The sequence below is a fragment of the Eretmochelys imbricata genome, chromosome 1 (assembly GCF_965152235.1).
Source record: "Eretmochelys imbricata isolate rEreImb1 chromosome 1, rEreImb1.hap1, whole genome shotgun sequence".
Taxonomy (NCBI): domain Eukaryota; kingdom Metazoa; phylum Chordata; order Testudines; family Cheloniidae; genus Eretmochelys; species Eretmochelys imbricata.
Genome location: NC_135572.1, coordinates 156316359 through 156329743, shown reverse-complemented (window position 1 = coordinate 156329743; position 13385 = coordinate 156316359). Strand labels below are relative to the sequence as shown.

Genomic DNA, 13385 nt, shown 5'->3' with positions numbered 1-13385 from the left:
CCTGACTCTGCTTACACAATCTAACCTCAAGGCTTCCTTGCATCCCTTTTTGGTATTAAAGATCTCTTGTAAGATGTCATTGGACGTGTCCAAATCAAAAATAAAAGCACACTTTAAAGAGACACAGGCAGGGGTGCTCTATAAATATATCAATAACTTCCTGTCGCTCACACTCCAACTAGGATCGTGGAAAGTCAGTCCACCAGTCATGCCAGAAAAGATAATATGTTCTGGCTCCTGGAGTAAGCATATAGTGAAAATAAATGCCAGCACCATAGGCTGGTACAGAAGAGAAGCTATATTCCAGGTAGCAAAATGAGTATAATGAAGAAGAGGGTTGGCCCTACTGAACAGAAGGAGATTACAAAAAAAAAAAAGTAATGCAGTAGAATAGTCTGGTGGATGCTGCACTGTATGAAGTAACATCTACTGAAAGAGGTGTCAGAATGTTCACTCATTCTGAGTGATCTGATTGGCTGAGCATGCATACACAGGTCCTCTTAAAATGGATTCTTATGGCAATTTTTTTTGATGTGGAAATGGTTTTCCCCCACCCCCCCCGATGAAAGTAGGATAATAAAAACCTAATCTATGCTGAACAATGTCTATTAAACTTTAGACTGGTGAATTTGAGATTTATCCTCTACAGCAGTGGTTCTCAAAGCCGATCTGCCGCTTGTTCAGGGAAAGCCCCTAGTGGGCTGGACCGGTTTGTTTACCTGCCGCGTTCGCAGGTTCAGCCGATCGCGGCTCCCACTGGCCGTGGTTCGCTGCTCTAGGCCAATGGGGGCTGCGGGAAGTGGCGCGGGGCAAGGGATGTGCTGGCCGCCCTTCCCGCAGCCCCCATTGGCCTGGAGCAGCAAACCGCGGCCAGTGGGAGCCATGAATGGCCAAACCTGCAGACGCAGCATGTAAACAAACCGGTCCGGCCCACCAGGGGCTTTCCCTGAACAAGCGGCGGACCAGCTTTGAGAACCACTGATCTACAGTACATGTGAAGAAATGAACCTGATCAGGCATAACAATATCTAATTTTTTTAAAAGGGTGCTTTTGACACCCTCTGCACAAGACATTTTTCATTGGCAAAGAAATTCTTACCTACGTAGCACCAAGATGAAATGTGTGTCCCAGTCAGACACAGTATCCATGAAAAACTAGTTGAAAACCGACTCTCGGAGTCTTTTGACTACACTGGGAAGATGTATCATGTTAGAAAACCATCAACTAATGCATTTTAACTAAAATGCTAATTAAACATGATTTTGCCCCTTATATGGGTAAAGATAGTTGTGTTTAAAAATATGTAGCAGGTCATGGTTAACCCAGGGGGAGACCTGTCAGGGTGGTCACTGGGTGACTCAGTGAAGCAGAGGTGCAGCTCATTTTGGCAGGTGGATGCTAGTGTAGGGCCAGCTGAAAGCCTGAGGCAGGAGCCGTGCATGCTAGAAGCCAAAGCAGTCTGTAACACCACAAGGCAGAGGGAGAGTTCCCAGCCAAGTGGTGCGGTTGCACAGACTGGCTGACTGCTCTTTCTGTGGGGTAAATAGCTGTCCACAGGGGTCATCTGACTTGGTCCTGGCTTGTGTGTTGGCTGTTGCAGCATGCCTGGGGGATGAGTCATTGCAGGCTCTGGCTGAGGGATTACCTCACAAGACCCAGGTGTTAACCATGACCAGTTAACGTTTTTTAAACACAACCTGTGCCTGTGTACAGTTGGTACTAAGTAGTGTTTTACATAATGTTAATTAGAATATGTGTTGTGATTTGTTGTCTTAGTGGAGACATGGTCTAAATGCGCACATAGGTAGTATATTGATACATCATAAACCCTGAGGAGTATCTTTGCAACTCATTGTATGGCTCCATAGAGCAGGCTTTGTCTATCGTGGGTATCCAAACCTGGTGTTGGACTAGCTAGATAGTAGCTCATAATTATTTTCCAATGAGAGGTCAGTGACACAGATATGATATATGTGTGACATAACTGGGTCTTAAATTGTAGAATGAAAGTAGGGGGAAAACACTGGGAAATTTATTTATTCGGTTAACTACCCTGAAAATTAGAAGAAATTGGCATCTTTTAAGAACAGGAGTGAATATTTGACAAATAACTCTGATAATACAGGGCTGGAATGTAACCCATCTAGAGCCAAACCCAGGGAAATAAGATATCCAATAAAGAGTTTCCATGGGCTAACTAAGAAACAGAGCAATTCACACACCAAACAGGAACACATAAGAAAAATCCCAGCCAAATTACCACTTCTCAACACTGGAGAAATATCAAAAAGGGATTCAGGTGGTAACAAGTAGAGTGCAAGATGCACAGCTGAAAGATATTGGGAAGAGACCTCCTACTTGCGCAAAGACTAGGGACAAGACCCCTGAGATATTGTATATGACACACACTTACACAGTACTCACCTAAGTACTAGAACTGTTTGAATATTGTTACATCTTTATTAGTATTGTAATGCACATTGGGAACAAACAGTGGTAAAAGAACTATGTAGCTGTAAGTAGTGATTATAACAGTTTACAATTTTTGATTGAATGAGTTGGTGATATTATTCCAGTCCTAGCCAATAGATGTCCTCATTGCAAAATTATTGTCACAAAGTAGTACCTTTGTTGCTAGGCTCCTCAGGGAGGCAAAGATTGAAAGGACATGAAGGCTTAGCTACCTTCTCATTCCCTAGAGCTGGTTTCTCAGTAATGGGTTGAGAAACATTAGTGTGAGAGAGCTTTCCTTTTTACTATTGCCCATGCTGGTGTTCCTATGTGGATAAATCCTTGGACTAAAGTCATCTGTTGTCTTTTCACCACTTGTTATAAACACTAAATTCACTCAGAAGAGAAAAATAATCATTGTGGGTCCTAATGTATACATGCCTAACTGCAGCACATTACTTGAGCAATAGGCTACAAACTGCTTCTTAAGTACTGTGAATAATATGTAATTTTAAGGCATTTATCACCACAATGCACAGTGCCCAATTCAGCAACGTACTTAAGCATGTCTAACTTAAACAGGAATAGTCCCATTGAAGACAATTTACGCCCACTTTAAGGTCCCTTTGCGCGCTGCTAACAGTGTAACAGTGCATTAGTGTAAATGAGACTTGTATACCACAGGACACCATCTGCTGTTCATTCCACTCTTCCCCTGAGAGTCTGGTTTTCCAGGCATAAATATCTAAAGGAAAAACCAATGTAAAACTTGCAGTGTGATGGATGTAAAGTTTGTCATTCTCAATGTTGGGAGTGCCTGTTGGGAATTACCAGCCCGAGAGGGACAAGTATCCAGACAAGGGATGGAAGAAGGGCTATTAATTCATCAATTCTCTTCCTAAAGTTAAATGTGCAGACATTTAAACAATATTATCTGTGAGGGCTTGGAGGTGGCATTGTCTGTTATCAGTTGTATCCGTTTTTTGACTTCCATGATTCAGCATGGAGAGCAATGGTCTCAAGGATAGATGCTTGCAGGCACCCATGGGTATAGCAAAAGGCTGAAATATGACAGAGTTTATTTTGAGGGGTTGGGTGGGGAAAGGAGGTTAGACTTGTAAAAGCAAAACTAAGGCTGCTGTGGATGGGCCAACTATGGTTAGGCAGCTGGTGTGCTGTGACCACTGCTTATTGTTCTGTATTTAATTTGTCTCATTGTTACCTGGTGCTTCCCCTACCTGGTGGTGGTTTGTGCTTGTTATCACTCATTTCATATTTAGATTGTAAGCTCACTGAGGCAGGGACCATTTCTTTGTTATGTATTTGTACAGTGCCTAGCACAATGGGGTCCTGCTTCCTGATTAGGGCACCTATGTACTACATAATATAAATAATAATGGGTAATTGGGCAATCAGCTGATTGTGGCTGGCTCTGTGTAACAAGAAATGGGGCAACAAGCAGTTTGAAGGTTACTAGGATTTAATCATGTTCAGAACCTCTGGAAAGAGATTCCGATAGTTAGTAACCCCAGTCCTCCTGGTGTTGTGTATATATAATCAATGAATGCCTTATCTTGTGGCTGCAGCACAGGAGGTGGAGTCAGGAGTTCTGGGTTCTTGTCACAGACTATCTGTGGCAAAACTGAGGCCTCAGGAAAGTAATTTAACCTTTGTTTCAGTTGATGGCTATCAGTGGATGGATTCTTCATGGATGGAGTGGTGTTTACAGATATTAGTGAACTAACCTAAAGTCTTTTGAGAACGCACAAAGTACTAGGATTGTGAATAATAGAAAATGTAAGATATATACTGGTCCCCCGGTGTTTGGCTGATAAAACAATAATGATTCCCTTTCTTAAGTGTGGATATTAGCAGTTACCTTGCTCCCAGGGAGGTGGTCCTTTGCTTAAGGTATTATAAAGAATAAAAGCAAGTCCCAAATTTGTCTAGGTTGTCAGATTGGTGAGCCCTGAGTCTGTTCTCCAAGTCAGTGGTCTGCATTTCCCTACTGGAAGCCAATCAGTTCAATATTGCCCCTGCTTTCAACTTACCTCTCAGTGACCTTAAGCTGAAGGCCCCTCCCTCCATGCTTGGAAGTTCAGGCTGTTTCTCCTGGGCAGGACAGTTGTCTTATCTTATCACAGTGATGGATTACTGTTCTCACCCTGTAGAGTGTTGTATAGGGACATCCCATCTCCGCCATCCTTTGTTTCCCAGACTGTGTCATCCAGCTGTCCACCTCCATAGAGTTTTAGCCATTTGGTTTTTGAGTGACTTTTCACCTTTCTCTTTAGAAAATAACTGGTCATAAAAGGCAGTAGGGGCTGCCATAGCTTCTTAATAGAAGTGGCAAAGACCACCCCCCCCCCTTTGGATGGTCATCCAGTTTAGAATGCTGCTAAGAAAATACCCGCCAGTCATGTCCTGAGATCTAAGGGCCACAAGCTGGGAATCTGTTCCAATAACATACTTGTAAATCTTGGTCTCAGAAGGTAATGATTTTCTTTACTTGCATCACAGAGGTGTGTTTGACCTCAGTATTTGGAGAATGATTTGTGACCTTCTGAAGGTGATGAATGCAAAGTATTATTATTAATTATTAGTATTAATATAATTATAAGAAGAAGAAAGATCCCCCTTTACATATAGTTATATGCACAATCTTTGTTGAACAAAGGAATAGTTGTCTCAGTTTCTCTGATTTTTTATTTTATGGGGGTTCTTCCATTTTTTTAAAAATCAAACAAGCCTACTAGGTTAATGTGAAATTGGATCCTTGGAGCAAAAGATACTTACCTTATCATTTTGCTACAGGAACTATTGTCCGGCGTCATCGAATTCCACTTCCACCTCCTAATGAAGATCAGTTTTATACTGTAGATTATTTCAACATCAATACAGAAGTAATCTTTTATGCCCAAAGGTATAAGATTGTAGATTGTGATCAATTCACAAAAAATTTTTTGAGGAAGCTGGGAGTTCGATTAAATCCTCCAGCATATCATCCAGAAGATCCATACACCAGAGCCCGGCAAAAGGTAAGGCAAGACAGTGATGGTGAAAATCTAATTTTACAAACACAAAAGCCTCTGTGAATTCATATGCAAAGAACATTTCCCCAGCAAATTAAAAATGTGTCCAAGTAACTATTTTAATATATGTTAATTAAATTTGGAATTAGTACCAAAAAATAAAGCAAAAAAGAAAACACCAATTTGGTATACTTTGACTCACTATCACAAGCAATAGCATGTAATATAGTCCCAGACAAGTCAATTTTCCTGTTGATGTGCACATCTACTTTGAAGCAGAGGGGAAGCATTTGGGGAATAGCTAGCATGAGAAAGTCTTATGATAAAAGCAATATCTGTTGTGTGTATTTCCTTGATAAAACAGTTCTTATCTGTTACTAAAAATTGTAAGAACACAGGAGTGAAATTGTCTTCAATATTTGTGTGCATGTAACTGCACAATATTACATTTAATATCTGTATAAAATGAGTTGCTTCCAGCCCTATATGTAGCGAATCAGAATTATTAGAGACTTAGTATAAAGAACGAGATTGTCTCTAATAAATCTGATTCACCACGTGTAGGATTGGAAGTAACTCTTTTAATATAGATATTAACTGTAATACTGTGCTAGCTGTTTCCCAGATGCCTCCCCTCTGCTGAAAAGTAGCAAGAATTCCTCATGGTTATTTCCCACATAAGCGCTCAAATGGGGAGAATCTAGGAAATGATCGGGGAACTTCTCAAATAGCAAACAGGGGAGGAATCAGATGATCCAAGTAATGTGGGCCCTCAGCAATAAACTTTAACATCGTTTTCAGAGTCTGGTTGAATTCTTCAACCAGACCGTCCATTGGCGGATGATAGACAGACATATATAGAGTCTTTCGTTTTAGTAGATCACACTTCAGTAGCCAAGACATAAAGTTGGTGCCTTGATCAGTAAGACTCTCCTTAGGTACTCCTTACTCTGGCAAAGATTTTTAGCAGTTCTGCTGTAATAATCTTTGCATTGAGGGCATGCAGTGGGATTGCGTCAGGATAGCGGATTGCGTAATCCACTGTAACTAATACGTGTTTGCACCCAGCGGTACTTTTTTCTAAAGGCCCTATGAGTTCCATGCTGAGTCTTTCAAATGGGATGCTTACTATGGGGAGTCAGACCACAGGGGGCTTTTGTCACTCCTTTAGGTCCTACCTGCTGGCATGTGGGGCAGGAGCCTCTGACTTCTTGGTGAATTCTGAGCCCAAAAAATGTGATCCAGAATCCTGACAGGGTCTTCTCATGATTGAGGTAACCCGCAGAGAGGGTGTTGTGAGCCAGTCGCATAACCTCGCACCTATGAGGCCGGGGAATGAGGAGTTGCAACTGAACTTCACCTGTCAGTTGGTCTTTCTCCAGTTGGTACAGTTGCTCTGCCTGGAGCTCAAACCAGGGGTACTGCTCTGCTCAGAGGCAGATTTACAGTGAAACACAGGGTGCCCTGCCACGAGGCCCCCCAACAACAGGGCCCCCCAGAGCCGGGCAGTTGCGGGGACAGAAGCTTGGTCCTGCCAGCTCCTGGGGCTCCTGCTGCAGGCTCCGCACCCACCGGCAGCCAAGGTCCCCCCTCCCCCACCTTTCCCTCCAAGTGTGCTGCGTTCCTGCCCCTCCTCCTCCCCCTCTCCTTCCCCCTCCCTCTCCCTCCCAGCACTTCCCCCGCTGCCAAACAGCTGTTTGCAGGCGCTCAGGTTGCTCTGGGAGGGATGAGGAGGAGCAGGGCTGCAGCGCGCTCGGGGGAGGAGGCGGAGAAGAGGCGGGGGCAGGGCCTTGGGGAAGGGGGTGGAATCAGGGCAGGGTGGAGCAAAGGCAGGGCCCCCACACTCCCCCTACACCTACACCCTCCCCAGCCCCCTGCCACGAGCTGCTCAGGGCAGGGGGCTGGGAGCACTTCCATGACCCCAGCCCTGACTCCTGCACCCCCCCCATCCACACCCCTACCCTGAGCACCAAATGGGAGCTCCTGCACCCTCCCCCCCACATTCCCACCTGCACCCCTTGCACCAAATGGGAGCTGCCCCAGGTAAGTGCTCCACACCCCAACCTCCTGCCCCAACCCTGAGCCCCCTCTTGCATCCTAACTCCTGGCCAGACCCTACACCCCCTGCCCACCCTGACTCCTGCACCCCCCACACCAAAGGGGAGCTGCCCCAGGTAAGCGCGCCACTCCCCTGCCCCAGCCCTGAGCCCCCTCCTGCACCCCAACTCCCAGCCTGCTCCTGCACCCTAACTCCCTCCCAGACCCTGCACCCCCAGCCCCGAGCCCCCTCCCGCACCCTAAGTCCTGGCTAGATCCCTCACCCCAATGTTTTTTTACATATTTTTTTTTCATCGAGCGCTCTTATCCAAAGTGCTTTACAATCGTTAGCTAACGGTACAAACAATATTGGGAAAGATCATTAAGTGGTCTGCCAAGACCCTCAGTGATTTTCAAGTGGTCGGTGGAAAAATAAGTTAGACTACAAGAACAATCAAGGTACCTCACTTTATTTTCATTTACTTCCTATTACTTATAGGAGGAGGATGAAGAAAAAAAAATGAAAATTGGGGGCAAGGGGGCAATAAGAGAGAATGTTCTTTTTCTTGGCTGGGTCCCAAGGAGGAGCCCCAAAAATGAAGCTGAGCACAGGGCCCCACTAACTCTAAATCTGCCACTGGCTCTGCTTGTTGAGAGTCTATCACCTACCTGTTCACCACTGGCAGTTGGCTGTAAATGGGGTCCTACCAAATTCACAGGCCATTTTTGGTCAATTTCATGATCACAGGATTTTAAAAATCTGAAATTTCATGATTTCAGATATTTAAATCTGAAATTTAATGGTGTTATAACTAAGGCGATGTTTTAGTCATGTGTATTTTTAGTAAAAGTCATGGACAGGTCATGGGCAGTAGACAGAAATTCATGACCTGTCCGTGAGTTTTACTAAAAATATCGTGAATAAAATTTGGCGGGGGGGACTGCCCACATGAAAAGCAAACTCCCACTGCTGGCTGAGTGGGCACTGGCCCTAAGCCTAATATTTGAGGTAGCCTTTCCTTACGTGGCTTGTCTGCTCCCATACCTTGGCTTTCCTGCAGAGGAGTCTATGGGGCTCCCAGTGACCTTTGTTGAGCTGAGATGCTGTGGTTTCCCAACAGGGACAGCCCGGGGCCCCTTAGAGGCTGGTGCTTCTGAGACCATACCACCTGATCGCAAATACCCCTGGTGAGTCGAGGGGCTCCCTCGGCGTCAGGCAGGTTCTTGTGTGATGCTGCCAGAGCCACTTCAGCAGTTAGATCATCTTCCATCAGCCAGACAGCCTCGGCTAGGGACTCTGGCTGGTGTTTGAGCACCTAGTGCCTACCCTGAGCTGGAAGCATGTGGGCAAACTGCTCCACCCATGATGAGCTCAGCCAGCTGAACTCCTGTCCAAATCTCTGGCTTTAAATACCTTCAGCATAGGTCCCAATTTCTGGGCAACCATGTAAGGTCAGGCTCCCTGGGGGTATTTCTCCCCATGGAACCTCTGTCAGAAGGTCTTCTCCATGATGTCAGGGTAGGTGAGTATAGCTGCTTTCACTTGTACTTAGTCTTGGGCACATACAATGTCCAGCCCCTGATATGTAGCCTATGCCTGTCCTGTCAGGTCAGGTGGCTACTGGGCTGCTGTTGCTACTCACTCAAACATTGCCAGGAAACCCTCTGGGTCCATCCTCAGGTCTCATCTTAGTGAGTTTCACTGACTGGTGAGGCCTATGGGCTCTGGAGGGGAAACTCCTGGGAGACCCTGAGCTGCATCAGACCCTTAATTGTTGACCAGCCTTTGCTGCTGTTCCTGCGGTTGTGCCTCTAGGGCCCAGGCCAGCTGTTGCTGTTGGGCTGCCACTTGCTGCAGGAGTTGCGGCTTCTGCTGCCTGTTGCTGCTGCTGATTCTCTGTCATGCACTTGAGAAGATGCTTGAGATCCATGTTGTCTGACCTACCAACTCAGACCTGTAGAGGTGTAGGGTGTTTGACCATCTGGGTCAATCAGTCTTCATCCTCTCCAGGGGTGGGGAGGAGTCCTGCATTCTTCAGCAGTTGTGAAGGGGTTGACTCATTGATGGTGCCTACTTGTGGTGAGGCATGGCATAGCAGCTCTCTCCCCGCTGGGTATCTCCTGGCGATGGTTGCTTCTCTGTGGTGATCTCCTTCTTCCTGTGACTTGGTCCTCCAGCGAGGTCACTTCACAGTCCCTTCACTTCTGGGGTGGGGTGGTCCATGAGCAAAAAACTTAGGGAATTAATGCAAATAAACTGAATTAATAAGAGACAGAGGGGAATGACTCCGTCTCAGAGTGTGTCAGAGTCTGGCCCTCACTTCCCTCAGGGAAGGCTTCAGGCAGTGGTTGTCGGGGAAGCTCCTGCCTTCAGTCAGCCCTTTCCTCAGGGGCTGAGCATTGACTGTCTGTCCTCTTTGCAGGTATGCCCACAAATGAGCTGCTGTTAAGCTTCTCCTTCAGCCTGTGAACGCTTTGCAAGTTTAGCAGGCGGAGCTGCCTGAGCCCAGAGTATGTCTTTAACCCTGTGTTGTTCAGCGTGGGGTTTTTATACCCAGTCACAACATCCTGCTTATGATATTGCTTAGGCTGAATGAATACTAATAAACCTATTAGTCCTCATCCTAAGAGGAAACCTGCACAACACTTTTTCAAAAGACGAGCCTGGAAACTTGCATTCAGAACTCTGGTAGACACTAAAAAACATGGACTGAATAGAAACATTGGATTTATGGCTTATTACAACAATCTGTAACCCATTAATAACCCCCTCCCAGCTTCCTCCTCCCCCTGCCACTTCACCTTTAATAGTCCCTTGAAATATGGGTTAACTGCTTGTGCCAAACAATCTGTTCCACTTTATATTTAACTGTGACACTCAGAGTACATTTCCCAGACTTAAAAAAGAGCTCTGTGTAAGCTTGAAAGCTTGTCTCTCTCACCAATAGAAGTTGGTCCAATAAAAGATATTACCTCACCCACCTTGTCTCCCTAACATTTTTAAAGGTAGATTTAATTGGGATCATGGGGGTCTACCAATACGTTGGACAATAGAGCTATAATTCAGAGGTATGTTGATAAATTGGAGAACTGGGCTATAGATGACAAAATTAAATTCAACGAAGAGAAATGTAAGGTGCTACATTTAGGGAAGAAAAATCAAGTGCACAAATACAGAGTGGGGGATAACTGGCTTGGCAGCAGCACTGCTGAGAAGGATCTGGGAGTTTTGGTGGATCACAACCTCAACATGAGTCAGCAGTGCGATACTGTTGGGGAAAAAAGAGAAAATGCAATTTTAGGTTGCATTAACAGAGGCATAGCATGCAAGTCATGAACGGTGATAGTACCGCTCTACCTGGCGCTGGTTAGGTCTCAGCTGGAGTGCTGTGTCCAGTTTTGGTCACCAATGTATAGAAAGGATGAAGAGAAACTGTAAAGGATCCATAGGTGAGCAACAAAGATGATCCAAGGGATGGAATGCAAGCCATGTGAGCAAAAGCTAAAGGAACTGGGTATGTTTAATTTGGAAAAGAGGAGATTCAGAAGCGATGAGATAGTGGTCTTCAAATACTTGAAAGTTTACCATTAAAAAAGATGGAGAAAAGTTGTTCTCTCTTCCACAGAGGGCAGGACAAGAGACAGTGGGTTCAAACTACAGCATAGCAGATTTAGATTAAATTTCAGGAAAAATGTCCTAACTGTAAGAACTGTAGGACAATGGAACAGACTGCCTAGGGAGGTTGTGGAAGCTCCTTCACTGGAGGTTTTCAAAGGGATTCTGGATAGGGATAGTCACCTGTCTTGGATGGTTTAGACCCAACAAATCCTGCATCTTGGCAGAGGGTTAGACTAGATCACCCTTACGCTCCCTTCTAACCCTATGATTCTATGGTCCAAGCACAAGTGTGACTGTAGATTCATTTGTTTGGGCACTTGTTTTCTGCAGGGCTTGGGATCCGTCTCCCCACAAATCAGGGAAGAGCAGTGGGAGTAGCAACAAGAGATTTTTCCCTGGTCACTTTCTTGAGGGCCATGTCTCCTTTTCTTCCTCACCAGTATGAAGAAGAGGAGGCATTGTGCTTTTTTTCTGACCTGCCCCCTTGGGAGTTGTGGTCAGGGGTTTGCAGACAGTTGTCAGGGGTCCAGCGAGCATCCATGGAAGCAGCAATTAGTACAGACCCCACATGTCTGCCTCTCCCTTCCTGTTGTTGAGGCTCCTCTGTGACAGTGCTCAGCAGTGACAATGGGATTTAACACCCCATAAAGATATATGAGGCAGCCTGCACATCTTGGAAGCTGTGTCAGGCTGTCTGCAGCCTCAGGCAGACATCTGTGCATTAGTTGTCCTTTGATGTTTACAAGCTTTTCACCATAACTACAAGGGCTAGAAAGAAACTTCCTTTATTTTTTTGTCAAATGAAAACGGAATTTTTGAACTCATCACATGACTTCGGGTATTGGGCCTATCCCCTTGTCTTAATCTGACCCTGTAGAATACACCTTTGTGAAAACACACCCAAGATGTATTTCCCCAGTGTTGATGAGCTCTTAGTTGGTAGTGGGTGTCTTTGCCAGATAGCTCTCAGCTTTTATTGGTAAAGGTCAATCCTATTTCTTTTAAGACAATGCAAAATAAACTCACTCAAATGGGGAGAGAGAGAAGAATACCAAAGACAAAAAAATGCAGCTTCTCTCTTTTGATATTTGCAGTTCAGCTACTGGAAAATTATACACACAGCGGTAGTGCAAATTCCAGCTGACTTGGTGGCTCTTGTTTTTCTGTAACTAGTCCGTGGAAGACAAATATTTTATTTTACTATGATTGGGCTGCTCAGGACCACTTTGAACAAGGTGAAGCCTCTCTTGGTTAGCTAAACCAGGCTCTAAATAAGCAGATGGCAAAAAGAGAAAGATATGAAAGAAGCAGGAGGAATAAGGTGGGGATGGAAAATACTACACAAAAAAGGTGCAGTAGGAACGTTAGATTCACATCTCTGCAGTTGCTCAGCGCAGCCATGGAAAAAGTAATGACAGGTTTCAGAGTAGCAGCCGTATTTAGTCTGTATCCGCAAAAAGAAAAGGAGTACTTGTGGCACCTTAGAGACTAATCAGTTTGAGCATAAGCTTTCGTGAGCTACAGCTCGTGCATCCGATGAAGTGAACTGTAGCTCACGAAAGCTCATGCTCAAATAAATTTGTTAGTCTCTAAGGTGCCACAGGTACTCCTTTTCTTTTTGCAGAAAAAGTAATGTTGCCTAGTTCCCTCCTCTTGTTTAGTCTGGTCACAGCACCTTGGAGGTCTAGGGAAAAGAATGCCAAATTGTGTGGTGGTAAATCCCTGCATTCCAACATTGGGGGATGGTGGTGGCTATGATGGAAGTGCTGGTGCTGGTTGGGTTTGACATGGATATGCAAAGCTTAGGGTCACGTTCTAGAAAGTTTTCAAGTTCCCCTTAAGGAGAAGAAAATATCCCAAAGTTGTTCCATCTAAATGATGTAAAGGTCAAAGGATGCGTCTACATGTAAGCCATCAAAAACTTGTCTTGATTCATCAAGTTTAGTCTGTTTCTAAAACAATCACGTAAGCTCCCCAGAAGCCTTGAAAATGCCAGATCAACAGTTTTTTCATTTCAAACACCATGGTTTACATCATCTCTTTGACTGCAACCTCTGCTTTTTTCAGCAACTATTTTACAGTAGTTAATTACTGATATAAAATATCTTCGAAAAAATCAAAGAGGGTGGTGATTATCATGAAATGTAGCCATATAGGTACCAATTGAAACTTCAACCAGTTGTTGAAACTTGTGTGGCACAGGTTATTAATATCTTATCGTTAAAAACGTGACAATTTTCTGATT

General features: G+C 44.8%; 1 protein-coding gene across 1 annotated transcript in view; it reads left to right on the top strand.

Annotated features, from left to right (window-relative positions):
* The window catches only part of EFHC2 (EF-hand domain containing 2), an 86851-nt gene that overhangs the window by 25777 nt on the left and 47689 nt on the right, over window positions 1-13385 (top strand). The window contains exon 4 of the mRNA XM_077807231.1: window positions 5267-5490. Coding sequence (XP_077663357.1) covers window positions 5267-5490 — 224 coding nt within the window. The remainder of the gene's footprint in view (window positions 1-5266; window positions 5491-13385) is intronic.